Below are 19,729 nucleotides of genomic sequence, written 5' to 3' on the forward strand. Positions count from 1 at the left end.
AGTCTTTGTGATGGTATCATGTGGGACTTGACGTTGAGGGAGAAGTCCAGCCTGTGAAGGGCGTGACCGGTGGAGCAGAGATGCTTTAGGGAACTGTCCCTGATCAGCCAATCGTCCTGGTAGGGGTAGACCTAAATCACACCCTCTCAGACTCCCTGCCAGCCACAACCGCCATTAGCTGGGTGAAAACCCTTGTGGGGAGGGCGGGGCTCAGCCCAAATGGCAGAACCCAAAACCAATAATGAAAACCACCAAGGGCAAACCTCAGCTACTGTCTGTGCTTGTGATGGATCGGCACATGAAAGTAAGCATCCTGAAGGTCCAATGATACAATACAATCCTGAAGCTGTAGTGCCTGAAGGATCTGAGGAAGGGTTACCATCTTGAACTTGTCGTTCCTGAGGAACTTGTTCTCTTAAATCCAAGATGGGTCTCAATCCTCTGTCCTTATTGGGGATTAGAAAATATGCGGGAGTACCAATCCTTGTTAATCTCCGCTACAGGTACTGGTTCTATAGGACCTCTCTAGCAGGGTTAAAATCTCTTGCATAAGCAGCGGATCTGGAACCCTCAAAGAGTTGCTCCAGGTGGATGACAGGTTTTTGCAGGAAAGGTAGGCAGTAACCTTGGGCAACTGTTTACAATGCCCAAGCATCTGAAGAGGCTGCCATTCTATCGGATGCTGTGATAACCTGCCTCCGACTGCAGTCTTGTGAACTAAGACCTCGGAGAGGTTTTGGAGCAGCTGACTCAGTGGCTGAAGGTAAGGTAGCTGCTGCGGTCTTAGTACTTCTTCCCCATCCAACGCGGGGGAATCATCTTTGTCCTCTGAGCCAGCTGCCCTCTGCCTCTTCCAAATGTGTAGTAACGGCGAAAGGACCTACCCCTCCAGGGTGTACCCGTGGGGCGGTTTGGAGTTTGTCTTATTGCAGCTCCAAGGGATTTGGCCGCCGCCTTGGAAGTTTGCAGCTGCTCCAAACTCCCATCAGCTTTATTTCCAAATAAATGAGTGCCGTCAAAGGGCACCTTGGGAAGCCTGGATTGTACGTCTGGGGCAAATCCTGTCTTTCGTAACCAGGCAAATCTGCACATCACTGAACTAACCGCCATAGCTCTGCTGATGCTGTCAGAGTCAAGGGAAATTGCGTCTTTCCCATCTTTGACATTGACTCGCTCTTCCCCTTTGGCGATATGGTCAGCCGCTATAGAAATGCACCCCCGAAGGGGGTGTGTCCACCTAGCATTGGCCAACTTCATGGCCATACTGCCAGCTGGAACAAAATGTTTGGCCATGGCGTCCTACTGTTTGTCGTCTCTATCCGGAAGTATCGTAGCATAAACATTTTGCCTACTCGTGGAGGTGGCTGCCTGAACTACCAAGCTTTCTGGTGTTGGGTGCTTGGTGAGGTAAAAATGGTCAGAGCTAGAAACTCTGTACTTAGCCGTCAGCTTTTTATATACAGTTGCTATAACCTGTGGTGTCTTCCAGTTAGAAGCCACTCGCCTTTGTAAGGCTTGATTAAAAGGGACAATGGGTCCTCCTGTGGCCCTCTGTCCAATATGTCCATGAGATATGCCCATGAGATAATACCATTATGTTAACATTAAAGGATATTTGTACCGCAAACCATCACCACCGGAGCGGACCCCTGACGCTCTGAAGAAAAAAAAAAAAGGAGGGGTATGGGGGTTGCTAAGTTAGCGGGAATAAGCTGGAAAAGTGCAAGAGAGCAGTGATGTGCTGTTGGCAGCCTCAACCCGGTGGTTCCGTTGGCTGAGCTTAGGGTGTTTTTCCGCTCCGTAGTCGTCGTGTGCTGTTGAGCGATTCTATGTGCGTTTTGTTTTATTGTTGAGGTGTAGTGAAGTTTGTGCGGATTGTTGTGGTTCAGGCGTGTGGTTGTGTTTGGTTAGAGTTTGAGATGTGTATGCAGAAGGTTGAAATTGTTATTGGATTGGTTAAATGGGCAAATGCTAACAATTACATCGGAGTGTGGCATATGCTGACCTCCACGATCCCATCTAGTTCCCACGTCAGCTAATATGATTACGCAGGTCTATACATATGAATTATGTATATGTATATGTATATGTGAAAACGATGATATCAGTGCTTCAGGCACCGATGGAGTTCCATGCAAGAAAGGGATTTGAAGAATGAATTCTGAACATGGTAAAAGAGTACAAGTGTTACCAACCGCAGTTGCCATTTGTTGTCACAGGTGCCGACATTGTGGACGTCGATGGCTGCGAAACATGTCAAGGTAGTCAACACTAGAGGCGTTGTTGTTTTCTCCACAGTTAATCAACGCTGAGGAGGCACTTTTCTGTCCTGTCTGAATCAAGTCGATCGGCGTCTATGGTTTAGTCTTCGAGGCGACTATCGACTTGTGGGATGGGCTCCGACGAGGAGAACCTGTCGTCGACTCGTCTGAGGGCTTTTGTTTTGATGGAGTAGTAGGGTATTTTTGGGCCTTACCTGACACAATCTTCCCCCTAGGATCTCTCAGGGCTTTGGCCTTCATAGATGGGCAGTCCTGCACTCCGAAGACGGATGAGTCAACCCCAGGCAGATACTGAGGGTCCGTCACTGATCTCTTTTCTCTGCAGTCACAGCATTTTTTGAAGCCAGATCGAGGAGTGGACGACACCGAACACGAAGCCATTTCCAGTCAGAACTCCAGAAATGTGAAGAAATTTCAAAGAAGATATTCCTATAAGCTGTAAGCACAGAAAAACTGAGGCCAACAGGCGCTGCGCGTGCTACATATACCAGCAGTGACATTGACGTCAAGACAGAGGCCTCCGAGGGACATAGATTCTACAGTGCCCCCTGCAGAAAAAAAATATTCCAAAGCAGCAAAGCTGGGATATTGGAAATCTCAAAGATAAGCAATATGAGAGAGAGAACAATCCATTCGAATGAGGGCTAGGGGTGGTTTTCCTCCATGTCACAGAAGCAAGACCGTTGGCGCCCGTCTGCTTCACGCGGCTGTGAGCACGTAACCTGGCAGAATCACACCCACCATAAAGGAACTTAGGTCGGACAGATTATGTGCTCACGGCAGTTTCTGGCTGGCGGAAAAATTTAAAGCAGTGATTGAAAAGATGAGTCAGAAAGGGATGAAGAGTAGTGTGAAGTCACAGCAAGGAATGAATAGCAAAAGGAAGAAGGGAAATGAGAGGCATGGGAGAAGAGAAGGAGTGAGAACTAAATGGAAAGGTGAAATGAATTAATGACGATAGAAACGGATAGCACAGGAGGACTGTAATAAGAGTCCAGATGGCTAGGGAGGTAAGCGAAGAGTCAGAAAAGATCAAGCGAAAGGAAAATGGGAGGGGAGCGTGCGCGGCTGGGAGAAACAGCAAGAGACGTCTAAGGCAGAAAAGGATGGGGATAGACAGAAGGCACGCAGAGGCATAGCAGGAGAAAGGAGACAAAAAAACAGAAGGGTGGCAAGACAGAACCACAATGCAAAGGAACGATATTACCAACCACTTCCTGCAATTATGGATATATAGGTATGTGCACTTGTGCCCTACACCACTTTTACCCCCATGGTGCATGCATAGATGTCAACAGGCTCCATTCCATTCGGGAGACAATCCAGTTCTTGCTTTCTTTGCATTCTGGGATTTGTAGTCCTGGATTTTCAATGTAAACCAGTATGGCACTACCATCTCTATGGAATGAGGTATGATGGCATGTATGTGTGCAGCCACCACCCATCTTCATGCAGTAGCCTGCTCGTAGGTGGGAGGGACGCGCACAGACTTACACTTGTTTGCCAGGGAGCTTGAGGGGGTGAGCCCGGGCTTAGAAGTTTGAAGACTACTTGCTTAGACAGTCAGATATAAAAACAGGTATTTATTTAGGCCTTTAGAACACATTAAAAAATGAACTTGGCAGGTAGTACCATCACCCAATACTCTGATATACAAATACCTGATGATTTAGTGTGAATTAACATACTGGTGATTGTATACAAGTAACCATGTAGAACAGTTTAAATGATGGAAACCAGTCAAGTTCAATTCGCTACACTTAGAAGTGAAACCCCTAAGATTTGTGGGTCTAGACAGTCCTGGGCGCCACACGCACGCAAAAGCACTGCGCTCCGAGGCAAGTGCAGGACCTTAGAAGGACTTTCCAGACCTGAAAAGGAAGGTAGGCCAAACCACAATATGTTCAAGAACACACAAAAATAGCAGGACACTGCCATTTTAGGACAATAGCAACGTTTGTTCGCTATACAAGGTAAACGCGAATGTGCGCACACACAAACTACTGCCATCAGCTTGTCTTTAGGCACACAAAAGTAACCAAAAGCCCATGTGTATAAAGCTATTGGGTGATCAGTATCCCATTGCAGTGTGCAATGTAAAAAAATACAAGAACTCCAAAGGAAACCAGTTATTCATTACCGATAGTCTGATGGATCCGTTTCCCCATAACAATGAGCAAAACATGAAGCACAAAATTTAGTTCCCTTGAAAAGGCTAGAGCAAAAAGAAAGTGGGTCCATACAAACTATGGTGGGAAAGATGCAAAAAGAAGCCACTCACTCATGCTTTCTATTAATACCCAAAACCCATTTTTTATTTATAGTGCATCCCGCGCAAAGTCATCTGGGCGAATTACAGGGATATGCAGTTTCTTGGTTAAATTAAGTACATATATAGCAGACATTACAGAGAAGCAGTAGCTGTAGGAAATATAGTCACAATATTTAAATTCTGGGCAAAAATAGTTTGCAGTAATTGCACATTAGGGAGTGTGTAGTTATAGGTAAAACAAAATATACAATAAACTATTACATATGGTATGAGCTACTATGGGACAGGTTCCGGAAAACTAGTGGGGGCATCGTTAGAAATCAACCAAGTTTTGAAGCTACCAAGAATTACAGGGTGCTACTTAATCGAGTTAAGTGTGATCTCACCAGCTAATCCAAACAAAGCAACAAATCTTGTAAAACGGACAAGGTCCATTCAGTTAATAGGCAAAAGTGGTTATTAAAAAAATAAAACAAAAAAATTCCTATGCAATATTACCTGTGCAAGTAATCTGGTGCTTTATTCAACAAAGTGTAGTACTGCCTCACAAATTCCCGCCCGACAAGCAGGGGACTAGGCTTCTCCATCACCATCTCTTTGGTAAAGAATTGTAAATGCTACAATGAAAGAAAAGAAAAAGTTTGTACCAAATCAGATCACTGAGCGGAGACAAAAACGCACAGAACCAATTCTTGTTCTCACCAGCAATAAAAATGTACTTGCGTCTAGCAGCACTGGAATCCCATTAGACTACTGATATATTTCATCAGTCACCTTACATTAGAGTAGCTGGTTTGCATGTTCATGCAGATTCTTTGGGTGCCAGCATGAAGTAGGGACTAACATGTTGCCTTATGGAATTCCTACTTTTTGGACCGCTGGCTTCTAGAGAAGCTGCAGGATGTAGTTTAGTTGGACCTTCGTTACTAGACACTAGTTTTAGGATCAAAGTGCTTTGATTGGTGCTTACATTTAAAAAACAGAATTGATGTGTATTGGCTGCATTATATTAACGTTTTAGAATTGTGCGCATTTCCAGAGTTAGTGAACTGCTTTGTGGAAAATCAATGGTAAAGCAGAACAGACAGATGGTCTGCCCAATTCCGAATGCAAAACATGCATGGCAATCAGTAGTTGGGAGTCCTGGCCACTGATCATCAATGGCCCGGATCACTATGGCCTGTATTCCATTATACCGTTTCTGATCGCATTATGTGGATTTTCAGCGACTGGTGGGGGCCACCGAAAACTGCCAGCAGTAGTCTAGTTGCCAGCACCAATGGAGATGGATAGGATATGGCATTTGTAACGTGCCTATACAGGTGTTTCAAGGCGCGATGAGGCATGGGAGGGGGAACAATGGGAAGACGGAACAAACAATCCTACTAGGCCAGATGTCATTCAGATCGCGCAAGAAAGTGGGAAAGGGTGCAAGGACAGTGCAGTACAATGGTATAAGATAGTAAGTGACGGCCAGCAAGAGGCAAGTGCATGGGTAAGTGCGGACAACAGGTGTTGCAGGTAGGGGGACTGTAGGGGTACAGAAACAGTCCCCAAGTGCAAGTGTTGCCTGGTGGGCAGTGCAGGTGAGACGCTGGCGAGGGAGGACATGGGCCCGAGATCGGGGGGTGTCCAGGAAGCCAGTGCAGTTCAGGTGGCAGCCAGGTCAGCAGAGGAGAGGAGGAGAAAAAGCAGAAGGAAAGAGAAGGGGTTTGAGGTGCTTCCGGAGATGGTTCTCCTTAATTTTAAGGGAGGCTGTTCCAGAGGGAGACACCAACCAAAGAAAAGTTTTACCACCAACTCGTTGCTTGGAGAAGCGACTGACAATGAGGCAGTTGGAGGCGGAGGAGCAAAGAGCTTGAGAAGGACGATATTTAGGGAGAGAGTTGAAGGTATTGAGGCCCCAGTACCCCAGAAGGCCTTATGGACAATGCAGAGGGATTTGAACTAATCCTTGCAACCACTGGGAGACAGTGCAGAGATTTCAGTCCTGGAGAGATACAATCCCTGGGCTTGAGGCCGAGGACAAGTCTCGCAGTCCTGTGCTGATTAAGTTGCGGAAATTAGAAGCAGGCAGATTTAGAAAGAGGCTATTGCAGTAGTCCAGCCCAGAGACAACCAGAGCTCTGGAGAATGAGCTTCTGGGGGAAGGTGAGGAAATGAAGAATACCTCCGAGGAGGTGCAGCTGGTAGTGTGACTTCATAGAGACGTCAGAGATGTGAGGAGAGGAGGAGTGCGCAGAGTCGAAGATGACCCCTAGCTTTTTAGCCTTGCAGGTGGGAGCAGGAAGAGGGCCAAGGGAGGCCAGCCAGAGAGCTACAGGAAAAGAGTGAGCAGGTGTGCCGATTAGGAGGATCTCAGTCTTTCTGGCATTAAGGCAGAGGTCATTGGCGGCACACCACTCCTGGGTAGTGGACAGTCAGATTAAGGAAGTAGAGGAGGCCGAGGGTAGCCTGAAGACGAGCTGGGTGTCATCCGCATAGCACTGAAAGTTGGGGCAGAGAGCGGCGATGCATTGGGCAAGGAGTGCCAGGTATTGGATGAACAACCAAGGGGGAGAGGTTAGACCCCTGGGGGACACCTCAGGGAGAGAAAAAGATAGCGGAGAGGGAAGGACCCAAGTAGGACCTGGGAGGGTCGTTTGGAAATAAAAGAAGTCAGCCACGCCAGAGCCTGACCAGTTATACCTAGGTTGTCACGGAAACGGTTGAGCAGGGTGGCATGGTTGACCGTGTCAAAGGCAGACGAGAGATCACGCAGGATGAGGACGCAGAGGGTGTTAGAGTCAAGGTTGAAGAGTAGGTCTTTACGAATGTTCAGGAGAGCAGTTTGTGCTTCTGGCAGCTCTGAAGCCAGACTGATGTCATGTAGATAACCAACAGATTCAGCGTGGAGATTAAGCTGGGAGAGATGGCCAGTTTCTCCAGGAGCTTGCCCAGGAAGGGAGTGATGGAGATTGGGCGATAGTTAGCTGGGGAGGAGGGGTCGGAAGAGGGTTTCTTAAGAATTGGGCACAAGGGAGTGCTTCAGGGGAGATGGGAAGACTACAGTGGTTAAGGAGTGATTGCAGCAATCAGCCAGGGACGGAGCCAGGGAGTCGATGTGGTCCTTGATAGTTTGAGGACCAGGGTGAACCTGTTTCGACGAGACTGTCATAGATCGGATTGGTCTAGAAACCTTGTCTGCGGAGAACAGGGGAAAGGCAGAGAAGGAGAGGGGGGGGGGTGGCTGTAGACCGGCCAGAAGAGCAAGGAGTGGGGGGAGGGAGGGGAGAGGACAGGATGTCCTGTGTTTTAGAGATTAAGTGAGAAGCCAGTTGCGTACAGAGGACCTGGGAGGGGACAGGAGAGGTAGAGACTGCGGCAGGATTGGCCAGTTCCTCGCAGATTTAAAGAGTTCAGCCAAGAGTTAGATGCTGCTTCCCTCAAGCCACCTTCTGTAGCCAAAGCAAAGTTCTATTGCAGCATAATATCAATGCATTACACACCACACAGTATCAACAGATTAGGACTGATCGAAGAGGGACACAAATGTACTGTGTGCATGTAGCATCCAGAACAAATACAGCCCTCAGCTACTTGCAGCCCTACAGACCATTGGTCTCAACTTTACTCTGCCATAAAGCCAGGCACCACACTGTTGAAGCTTCTCTGCTGAATTTTAAGTGCAATTCAGCCATTAAATGTTCAGGATCAAGGCAGATCAGCCTGCCAGTCACAGGTGGTAAACTGGAACAGTTAACGAGAAATAAAAACAACGTATAATAAATCCCATGAGAGGGGACGATGAGGAATGTGTTACTTATCTGCAACTCCTTTGCTACTGCATCAGTATTTTTCATAGATACACAAGCAGTTTGAACATTCCCAGAAATGCTGGCAATCCTCCATTAAAGCAGTTAGTGTTCCATTTTGAAAAAACTGTGGTCGCTTTAGTGCTCTTTTAGAGTCTTGTTGGGTCTCTCACCCATGGACAATAGACAGGTCACAATATACTGGACGACATATGCCCACAACAACCCTCTTGCTAATGTACGCAAGTTTGTTTTTAACATATGTTAAGCGCTGTTTATGACTATTGCTCTTTCAATCATCTTTTGATCAATGCGTCTAAAACAAAGACATTAACCTTTGCGGCAGGTCGCAAAAAGATCAAGACATAGCTAGTGGGTGGCCGATAAGCAAGTGGAGATAAATGATTGTAAGCATCTTAGTTTTAAGATTTGTGCAACGACCTGTAAAACTGCAGTTAAATCTATATGAAAAGGCTAAACCCCTCACAAATTAAGCATTTTAATAATGCACATTTTCAATTCTTCTCATCTTCAAATTCTAAAACGCCAAAGCAGCCCCGGCAACTACTTATGGACTTAAAATGTACCACTTGCTTTTGGACGAGGACTTCATATATTAGGAGGGCCTCTTTTGGAATTACTTTATTGCTCCCCAAATCAACGCCTATAGCCATAATCCGTTTTGAATTAGGCTTAGTTTCCTTGACAATTGGCTAAGGCAGTCAGGTGTCCTTGTGCTGGCAGCCTTAGAGTGCTTTTTCTCTGCCTTTCCCGACTAATCTGTAGGCATCTTGCACAACAGCCAATAGATCAGATGTGTTAGGGTCCGGCTGGTGCTTTGAGGATTTAAGTGCATTTAACTTAACCCAATCCATTTTGTCGCTTGTAAAGTGCCTTAAGGAGGGATGATTTGTGAGCTTCCAATACGTTTTTGGGGCCGTTTGGTGGTTTTCAGAATGATTTTTCTGAGTTTAGACCAGGTTTTGCAATCCGTTTGAGCTGATCTGCAAGTAGTGTTCCCTGGCTTTGTGTTGTAGTCCTTGGTTTCTGTCTTCCTTCCTCGCCAGACCCACCCGTTGAATAACTGGCCAAGGCGGTCCGGTGTCCTTGTGCCTTTGTGCTGGCAGCCTTATCAGAGTGCTTTCCCTCCGCATTCTCCCTTCCATCATTCATTACCTATCCCCCTATCCCCGCCACCCCCTTCACCCCCTGACTGCCCATTTTGTTATTGTAAGGACAGTTTTTCTTAAGTCCAACCAAGGGCTTAGTAAAACCATTCAACTGGGGCAGTACAAGACTCCACTCTTAGTATAAGGCTGTACCACCTGAGTATATGGTAACGTAGACAAAGCAGCCATGCTTATGGAGGGAGAGAGGGCTGTAGAATAATTACCAAACGATCCAAAGAAACACTGAAACACTAGGTAGAAGTAAAGTATTTAAATACAAGTAGGCCCAGATAAATCTAGGGTTAAGTAAGCACTAAAGCAAATGAAATCACAGTATAAAAACACAACACTATACTTGAAAGTACACATACCCAAGTATAGATCTTATTTGAAGTACCCAACAGTAGTTCTAGGGAAGTCAAAACCTTTTCATATACATTCAGTATAGGTCAATCCTATTCTTGGGAAGTAAAAGCCAATGGTTACTTTTTACAATTACATGCAGTAATGCAAGGGCAGTAGACCCTTCCAGTTGTATAATGATTCTCAGTACAAATCACTTAGTCAACTGGACAATATACTTTGTGAATAGTGGAACACTTCAAGGTCCAGTAAAATCACTGTAAAAACCATCACTAGGACTACTGACCAACAGGCAGTGTCAGAATAGGTTATTTAGTAGCAAAAGTCAGCGTTCCTTAGGAAAACTGGGCAAACAGGCGAGTACTTTACTTCTAGGGTTAGAAGAGGTTCCAGGGGCTTTGCAGAAGACACCCTAGCTGGATTCTAGCAGTGGGACTGGGCGCACTGGATGAGAGGCCTCCCCATCACAGAAGACACCCCACAGCTACACAAAAATCCTAATAGGCTTAAGGTACGTACATACCAAAGCCAACACAGTACCTCAGCATTGGAGAAGATTTTGCAGCAGAAGAACTTCAGTGTCTGCAGCCAATGGATTCCTGGTTGTGGTGACTGAAAACAAAACCTCAGAAGGGACTTTGCAGCGGGGATCGATGAAGGTTCCAGGCAAGGTTTCCCTCGCGGCTGAATGCGGTTCTGCGGATTTCTCGCCTTTTCAAGGAGCACAGAAGACAGAAAATGGCAGTTGAGTTCTCGTCCTTACAAAGGTCCAGCACTCTGGTGAGGGGACTTTTTGGACTCGATTCGTGTCTCTGGAGATCCACCAGGATGCCCTCAAAGTTTCAGATTCGGAAGACCGTGCACCGTACAATGGCTTGAGGTCCCAGGGTATTAGGGTATTGCAACAACGCAAGGTCACAGCAACGCGTGGGATAGCTCAAAATGCAGGTCTCCTTGACTCTAGTGGGTCGTTGTTTTCGGAGTCCCCAGGTTGATTGGAAGGAAGGGCTATAGCAGGCTGTCCGGTCGCTGGAAATCGGCTCAGCCGCTTTATCTTCCTCTTCAGTTTGAGGTTGACATGTCTTCAGCTTCCAGGTTCACAGCATTTATCAGGAATTACAACACAACTTCTGAATTCTCTCCCTCATTTTACAAGAAGGGGCGGTCTGGTTGTCCAATCAGGCCAGCCAGCCCCCCACTGGGATATGTCCCCATTCAAGCAAGGCGTAAGACAAAGGGCTGTAGAGTTTTGGACTGCTCCCTCACTTCCTGCCCACACAGACAGACTGGAGCCTGGGCGGCGAGTCCAGGAGACTCCCACCGAAGACAAATCACACAAAGGAATTTCCAGTCCTATATGTTAGGGGAAGGAACAAGAAACGACAATAAACACTAAAATGGCAAAAAAAGAAGAGAGGCAATTTTGGTAAAAATGCATACCCCTGGGTCCCTTTGCTGCAGCTGTGAATGCAGCCTGCGGTAAAGGTGCACCAAATTAATATATGTAACACTGCCACCAGGCATTGAAGGTAAGCTTGTCACTAACATAATTGTTACAGTTTTAAGGAGATACATTGCATCTTCCCAGCACTCCACATAAGGTGGTGTGTGCTGGCTTCACAGAATAAAATGTAAAAGGATCCAAAGATACTTTCTACCCTTGGGAACTGTAGTTCACTCAAGGTTAGCACAGAAAGTTAAAAGGGGAGCCCCCTAGGGGAAGCCAGCAACAGGCACTTATTGCCAATAAGTTTTTAAAGAGGATAACTTTTAAAAAAAAAAAACACTAATGGGAGTCTTTAAAATGACACCCATAAAAAGAGTTAAAGATTATGTGAGTGTGGAAAAAGGTTCCCACTCACTGCGGTATTATGGGAAAATATCCCACTAGTTAAGCAAAAAGTTCTGGGGTTGACCCAAGGTCAGGAAGATTTACCAGTTCCGTCCCCGGACGTGACTAACAGCTGCATTTCAGAGGCCCTCCCAGGGCAGCTTTGCACTGACCGCTGGTTAAGGGCCCATGGCAAGGGGGGTGGGCTCCCACTGAGCCGTTTCACTCCCTGTTTGCAGGTGTGCAGCTGGGACACTTGAAGACAACCTACAGCGACTGATGAGGTAAGTGGGGTGTGGGCGGGGAGAGCAGCCATTACTGCACTCCAGAAAAACCCTACCACTCACTACTTAATTATCCTACGCATGTTTGGATCTAGCCCAACTGTGTAACTGGTATTTCATTAGGTTACCAAAGTTATAAGCGATTTTTCATTACACTATTGAATCCAAGTGAGTTAGGAATCTAGGTGCATTTTCCCACTACTGTGCACTTTGAAAGCACTCAGAATGATTGATTATTCGGGATATGAAATGTGGCATTTTCAGATGGATTTTGGGGGTAGGAAATGTGTTACAATTAAATGGATTGTCAGAGGAAGGTGCCATACACAGATTGTGAAGGATAGGTTGCTGAGGGAGGAAATGGGTTATAATTGCGAGCTAAATCTACCTCACTTGTGAGAACCCCCAAACTTTTTGCTGGACTGGTAGATTATTTTTGCTTACACCTCAGCAAGTGGAACTCTTTACACACTCAGTTCTTTTAACGGACGTCATGTTTAAGACTCTCCATAGTGTCCTTTTAATATTATCCTCAGACAGCCTTTGGTATATACCTTTTTATTGTTACAGGGTTGCCCTTTGGGAACTTTCTCTGGCTAACCAACTACAGTTCCCAATGGTAGAAAAGATATTTCTATCCTTTCTACATTTTGTTAGGTGAAACCAGCACACCCCCACATTATGTGGAGTGCTGGGGAGATACAATGTATCAGCTATGGTAAAGGCACCAATTTTTACCAAAATTGCCCCAGTCTTCTTTTGCCATTTTCACACTTCTTGCATCTTCCACCCTGTCCTACAGGGCAGGAAAGTACTTTGTGTGATTTCCATCTTCAGCAGGAGAACCTGGCCAAGCCCGCCCAAGCTCCACAGTGTCTGAGGGCAGAAAGCGAGGGATGAGCCCAAAATTATGCAGCCCTTTATCTTCCAGTCTGAGTGCAAGAATTCTGTTCCAACTGGGAGGTTGGGTGTCATGAAAGGACTAAATTACATAGGTGGGCTCCCAGCATCTGTTGACACATTTATACATCAACAGGTGAAACAAATGCTCAAGAACCACCTTAAGCCAGAGAGAAAGGGAAGCTTGTATATAGCTTCTTTAACACACTTTAAGCAAACTGAACAGACTAAAACATTGTTAAAAAGGATATGAATCCATTTATTCATTGAACCTATATACAACGTTTAATTACATTGCACAGTGAGCACATATGTATTTATCTGTTTTTCCCCACTATCATAACAGTCTCTTAAGTTTAGCCGTGTGAAGTATCAGTGCTGTGAACAAATTGATAGTGAGAAACACTAAAGACTAAACTGAACAGTGATAAAACACATAAAATCAAGCAGGTTTTGGCCAAATCCTTTTTAGACACTGTATGGTGTATCAATGTGAGGATTATGCAGACTAGGCAGGGAAGGATTACAGAAGTGGATCACTACACGTTTAGGCTGGCCAAATAATACATCGAATTTGCAGGCCATATGTCTTACAGCCCGACTGCAAGAATCGGTTGCAACTGGTGGACTAGCTGTCCTGAAAGGACAGCCAACCTCCAAGGTTTGAATGTTGCACGCTTGTTTGATTGGCTGGGTTCCAGCATAAAAGTCAGATCCTGGAAGCTAAAGGGGTAGTCGACCACTGGACCTGAATCTGAATCTGAATCTGAAGATGAAGAAACTGCGGCTGTTAGCCTTACTTCCAAGCACCCTAGGGCCTCTGAAAACGACCCAGAGCCTGGTGAGATCCACTCGACTCAAGACCACCTGCATTTTGAGCCATCTCATGTCGTGCTGCAACCTTGCGAGGCTGCAATACACCAATACCCTGGGGCCTCAAGCCATAGTGCACTGTCTTTGGGTGGCATCCTGCTGGACCTCCAGAGATGTGAATAGAGTCCTTGACGTTCCCTCACCAGAGGGTTGGACCAGATTAGCAACGCAAATCCAATCAGTGACATTCCATCCTCTTTTGCCTCCTGAAAAGGGGTGCCAAAACCACAGCGCTGCATCCAGCCACAAAAACTCTTGCCTGGAGCCTTCCCAGATGATACCTGTTGCAAAAGCCCTTCCAAGGTCCTGTCTTCCGTCTACAGACAAAGGAATCAATCGACTGGGTTTTTGGGTGCAGATCCTGAAGTCTCACCTACTGGAACTCTTCTTCCGTGCTGAGGTACTGTATTGGCTGGGGTATTTACCTAACGTAAGCCTTTGATTCCGGTGTAGCTTTGCAGTGTTAGTGATTGGGAGTCCAGTTCTCCCAGGTCCACTGCTGGAATCCATCTAGGGGTTCTTCTCAGAAGGCCCTGGACCCTTTCAACCTCTCCAAGTGTAATACTACCTATTTGAACAGTCTTCTTTAGGGTTTTGTTAATTCTGTGCCTTGCAGAACTGTGTTGCATACTAGAGACCACCCCCTCGCCCCCTTCCGCCACTGAGAACACTCATACTCCAAGAATAAGGGTAACTACTTTGTAAGGTTTGGGCCTGTTGCCTAGAAAAGATAAGTTCAAAAGTGTACTACCTTGTGAAAGAGTTAGTTGGGAACCATAACTATGATAGTGCGCAGTAACAGAAGTCCTTACTTACCTTGAATGTTCTGCCATTCTGAAAAGTATATTCAAGTTATTTTACTCACCTGTGAATTTGGTTGTGCCTCTTCCCTAAAGTAATGATGTTGGCTTCGCTTAACTATTTCTTCCAGAATATTAGTGTGCAAGTTCACCAACTGGATCTTGCTTCCCCTGACCTGCTGTATAATTTATCTAAACTAAATCCGTCTTGGGTTTTACCTACCTTGAATAACATGGAGTCATTCATGAAGTGTAACATTGGGTTTTTCTTTCCCCGGTCTATTTTATACAGATTCTAAAACAGTCTGTGGGTTATACCTACATTTAAGTTGCTGATATCTCCTTTAAAAAGTATATGGGTTTTACTTACCTCAGTCTGCCTTGGGCCATCCTAAAGTAAGTTAGAACGTTATTGCTTACATTAGTCTGCGTTCCACTGAGCTGAAAAGCAACCAATGGTCCATTACAACTAAAGTTCTTACTCACCCATCCTGAATGTGGTTATTCTACTGTTCCTTGAACAAGTGTTACACTATTCAGAAAAGTGTACTTGCAGGTTGGTTTACTAAGTGATTCCTTAACTGGGTGTCACGCCACAATTGCTAGTAACTTATGGTTTTACTCCACATGAAAAGATGTGTCCTATACTAAATTGTATTTGGATAGGTCTGACTTGCCTAGAAACACTTCATTTTCTGAACAAGTTTAATGATTTGGTCTGTGTACTTTACAGCAGTGTGTTGTGTTTCTATATCATTAGGTTTATAATTCTACGACCAAGTATTTAACCCCCACTACCCCTCAATATGCACCTTGCCTAACTTGTATTTATAATAAACTTTTTTTTTTTTTAATACTACTTCTGGTTGTCAGTGTTTGTTGACTTTGTACCTCCCTAAAGCCCTTTCTCCTTCATAAGGTAAGCCTGGCTTCTCAGTCTACGCTACCATATACTCCGGTGGTACAGTTATACTAAGTTGAGTCTCATAATGTCTCAGTTTAACGGTTTTACCAAGCCTTTAGTTGGACTTCAGAAGTTATGTTAGGCAATTGGGCATTTGTATAGTGCCTTTCACCATTGGTATGATTCCAAAGAAATGTGGGTGGAATGCCCTCTGGGACCATAGTGCATGTCAGTGGAGAGAGTAGTAAAGTGCTTTAATGCACTCGGTATGTGTGCAGCCAGGGCGTATTAGGTGGTGTGTAGCTGCATTCTCAAGGTTCGAAATTGAGGGGAGTGATTTAGCTCCTGCTTCTAACCTACTAGAGCCTGGTTAGCTTGAAACAAACAGCTGCCAGAGTTACTTTTGGCTCTCCAGACAATTCGTGCAATACAAATATGCATTTTGTTACATTCATTTGATTTTAAAATGCCAACAAGAATTAGGGCACATAAAGTATACATTTAAACAATCATACATATTGAACAAAATGTTCTTAGGTGAAAATTTGATTTGCGGAGCGCTGGGTACTTGCTCCTGGTTCCACAGCAGCTCCTGCCTACTGGGCGATGCCGACACCCAGGAGCTGGTTCCAGCTCCTGCTCATTGAATCGTAATTTCAAACCCTGATGATTCTACTGCTAGGCGTGGTGCAGTGGTGGTGCGAGATCAGTAGAATGTGTGCAGCAGTCTAGTCAGCCCTCCAGATAAGGAGGGTATGCTGCTTTTTACACAGTAAAATGTAAATACGCCACATTTTATTTTCGTACCATTTATGCAGGCTGGCCACAGTACTTTTGAGAATTCCCCTATTCTTTCATTCCAGTAGATGGCGCTGGAACACACTTCGCAAATGCTAGCTTCAATTTCCTCCTTCTACAGCGACCAGAGCAGCTGGAACAATGCGTTCCTCTTCACATCCTGAGGCCCTGCATTAACATCTGTAGGTAAGCCCCCTCCTGGGCTCTATGTTCCGGTTCACAATGGTGCCAGTTGACTTCGTGACTCTGGCTAAATTGAACTCGGAGGGGCGTCATCTGCTTCATGTTAGGATTGTGTACTTTGAGCATTTTGGCAGAGTCCTGGGTCTGCTGATGTGTTTTTGTGTGCTGGCCTCACTGACCCCACGAGGCATTGCCATTCCAAGATGGCAGTTTCCTTCCATCAGCGCAGGTGTGCTTTTGTTTTCAACGCTGGGTGCCTGTAATTGGGCATGGCCTCTTACAACTGGGCCAATGAGGAGGCCGGCAGGCTTGGCCTGCCGACCTCACAAGGCCCATTCGGACACTCCTGCCCCCCCCCCCCCCATCTACCCCTGTCCACCAAGGTACGCCGCTGTGCCGCCCCGTAAATGTCTGTGTTCCCCTCTGCCCCTGAAATGGGTCTGTGTGCCCCCCACTGCCCCCCCAGTGTGCCCCCCCTTTACCCTCCCCCCCCCCCCCAAGTGTGTATGTGTCCCCCCCCCCCCCATTTCCCTCAGGGCACCCTCCTCTCCACCCTTCCCTTCTTAAGTCCCCTCCTCTTCCCCCTTTCTCTTAAAGTCCACCTCTCACCACCCCTTGCCCTCCGTGAGGTTTCCCTTTCCCCCCCTCACCCCTTTCCTGCCTTGCATCCTTTCCCCCCTCTCCTCCCACACCGCCTTTCTTCTGTAATCTCCGGCACCACCCCAATTGCCGTCAGGCATAGTAATTGTAGTCGCCTGTCTTTTGCAGCCTCTTCCCCCTACCCTCCCCCGCACTGGCCCTCCCCCAGTCTCATAACACTGGATTTCAGAGGCAGACAGTCTCACCAGCCAGTCCGTGCACCAGAGATCTAGTATAGCGGACTGTGGTAGAACCAACATTACATTTTCTCCCCTGTTGCTCCCAGCCACTGAAGTTGCTTGGGCCGTCCAGAGAACTGCCCCACGCTCTGCAATGTCCTGTTATGCTACGATATTGAATCTTTCATTGCACTCCATCTGCCATTTTCACACTTTCTAGGACACTCAGGATCTGCAAGAAGTGGGTGTTTCAGACTTAAATTGAGAGAGTTAACCGATTGTAACATTGAAGCTGCACTCGAATAGTCTCATGAGTAACGTAGTTAGATGCCCCTACACAAGTAAGTTTGCTACTTCTCCACAGTCTCTGAAGTTGGTGCCCCTCCCAACATTTGAAGGGTTAGCCCCCCGCCTAAATTTTAGCCTAGTTTCACCCCTGGATGTGCGCACTTGCATTTTGTTATGAAGAGTGGCAAGGGAAGCCTTTCCCCGAAACTGGCTGCGTTAACGTTTTACTGTATTTCTTCAGAAAAATGTACTTGGAACAAACGCAGTAAAACATTATAGCTGTTACTTTCAAGAAAGCCATCACCTCTCTGCATATTACGCTTTATAAAATATACTATTCGATAGTATGTGTTGGATACGTTTTACTCTTGCAGAGGAGAAAACTAATTTTTACTCTTGATATTGCATTTACTCTCTAATTTGAAAAAGCATGCGTAAAATACCCCCACCTCAAAATCTTATCTGGAGCACTGAGTCTAGTTGTACTTGGTAGCTGCATTCTGGTGGGGGGATAGTTTATGAATGGGATGTGTGCAGCTAGGCCCATTTTTGTGGGGTATAGCTGCGCTCTAAAGACTCTTGAGGCGATCATGACAGTGTGTAGCTAGGCTGAATTATTGGAGTGGTATAGCTGCATTCCATTGTTCGTTGGCGCAGAGGGAAGAGTAGGCGTATTGTGCTCGAGTGGATTTGAGGGGGACCCTGTGCCAGATGAGTTTCCGGTGCCCGACAATGGGATGAACATCCCTTTGGGCTCAGCTATTAGGTTAGGTCCTCCCTGTGTCTTGTTGTGTCAGCAATTGTTTATTAGTGTTATGTTAGTTGATAGCAGCCAGGTCTGGCCCACATCACGATTTCATTATGGGTGCTGGAGAGGCCCCCTGTAGCTCTGCCAGAGGATTAGCAGAGATATAAAAACTAGTAGGCCCTCTGTATGAGGTTTCGCTCAAATATTTCAAGATGACTGAGATCTGCAAGGATGGTATCTGCTGGATTGACAAGGGAGTGATCAATCTCAGCCATCACATAGAAGTGCTATTGGTACACAGGTTACGAAACTGGCGCAGTTGGCTCAGGTAGTTTGGGACAAATACCTCTTAGCCTCATAGCGTAATGTATACCTGGAGGAGGAAGGCAATGAGTCAACTCAGTCATGGCTGAGGTACTCAAGTGCTGCTACAATTTCCAGATGGGTAAGATTGGCGAGGGTGGGCCTCACCGATAGCGTAGTGCATATGTGGATTCGTGGAATAGGTACATAAGTAGGTTAGCGCTTGAGTTACGAGTCTAGCATAGTTGATCGAGATAGTTGGAGATGGACATCTCTTGGCCTCAGGGTGTAGTTTATGCCTGGTGGAGGGAGGCAATGATTTGTGTCCGTCAAGTCAAGGTGTGGTATACAAGTGCTCCTAGCATTCGGGTTTCAAGGCTAGGGCACTGGCTCCAGAAAGTTGTAGATTGACATCTCCTGGCCTGATGGCCTACTGAAGGCAGAAGGGTTCAGTTGTAGTTGTCAAGGAGCAGGCCTTACTTGCCAGTCTTAGAACGATCTTATAAGGTTCTGGTGGAAGTTTTGGTAGGAATATGCACTTCTTGTTATGTACGTCACATACCAAAAACTAGACACCAAGAGTGGGACAGCCCTGCCAGACACTGGTATGAATGCAGTATGGGGTGCTTAATGGCTGGGTACTTCAACCAATACACATTCCTTGTTGTGAGTGTGAGAGGGAGGATGGCCTGAATGCACTGTGAGCCCGATTGGCTGCCTGCTGAATGCCCTTCTGAGTGATTGGTTGCCCGAGTGTGACCCAGCAGAGTGAATGGGAGACCGACAGTATATCTGGAGACTCTCTGTTCTAGAAATCGTTCAGAAGCGTAAGTCGAAACTGATGCTTGACCATGAAGCCCACTGGAAGAAGAACTGCTGCTGCTGTCCTTCGCTAATCTGAAAGCTGTGTCTGTCAAGGAAATGATCCAAGAGAGTACCTGGTTAGGAGACTCTTCCCGAGCTACGAAGGACCATCGTGCACCAGCTGATCTTTGCCAAAGCTCCCTGGACGTCAGACCCTCGAAATGCTGCTCACGGGAGACGGGGACCACCGCGGAATCACAAAGCGAAGTGCCCGGACATTAAAGTCCATCACCGTCGACGTCCATCGCCAACTGG

General features: G+C 46.3%; 1 protein-coding gene across 5 annotated transcripts in view; it reads right to left on the minus strand.

Annotated features, from left to right (window-relative positions):
- Nucleotides 1–19,729, minus strand: part of G3BP2 (G3BP stress granule assembly factor 2) — a 395,323-nt gene that overhangs the window by 329,721 nt on the left and 45,873 nt on the right. For 4 of the 5 annotated variants that reach the window (XM_069630575.1, XM_069630576.1, XM_069630573.1 and 1 more), the window contains exon 2: nt 5,053–5,171. In XM_069630575.1, the coding sequence (XP_069486676.1) occupies nt 5,053–5,147 (95 nt within the window). In that variant the 5' untranslated portion in view covers nt 5,148–5,171. Of the gene's footprint in view, nt 1–5,052; nt 5,174–19,729 lie in introns of those variants that run through there. The other variant, XM_069630577.1, reaches the window with a different exon arrangement.

Source organism: Ambystoma mexicanum, chromosome 6q (assembly GCF_040938575.1).
Source record: "Ambystoma mexicanum isolate Mex_15411 chromosome 6q, UKY_AmexF1_1, whole genome shotgun sequence".
Lineage (NCBI taxonomy): Eukaryota > Metazoa > Chordata > Amphibia > Caudata > Ambystomatidae > Ambystoma > Ambystoma mexicanum.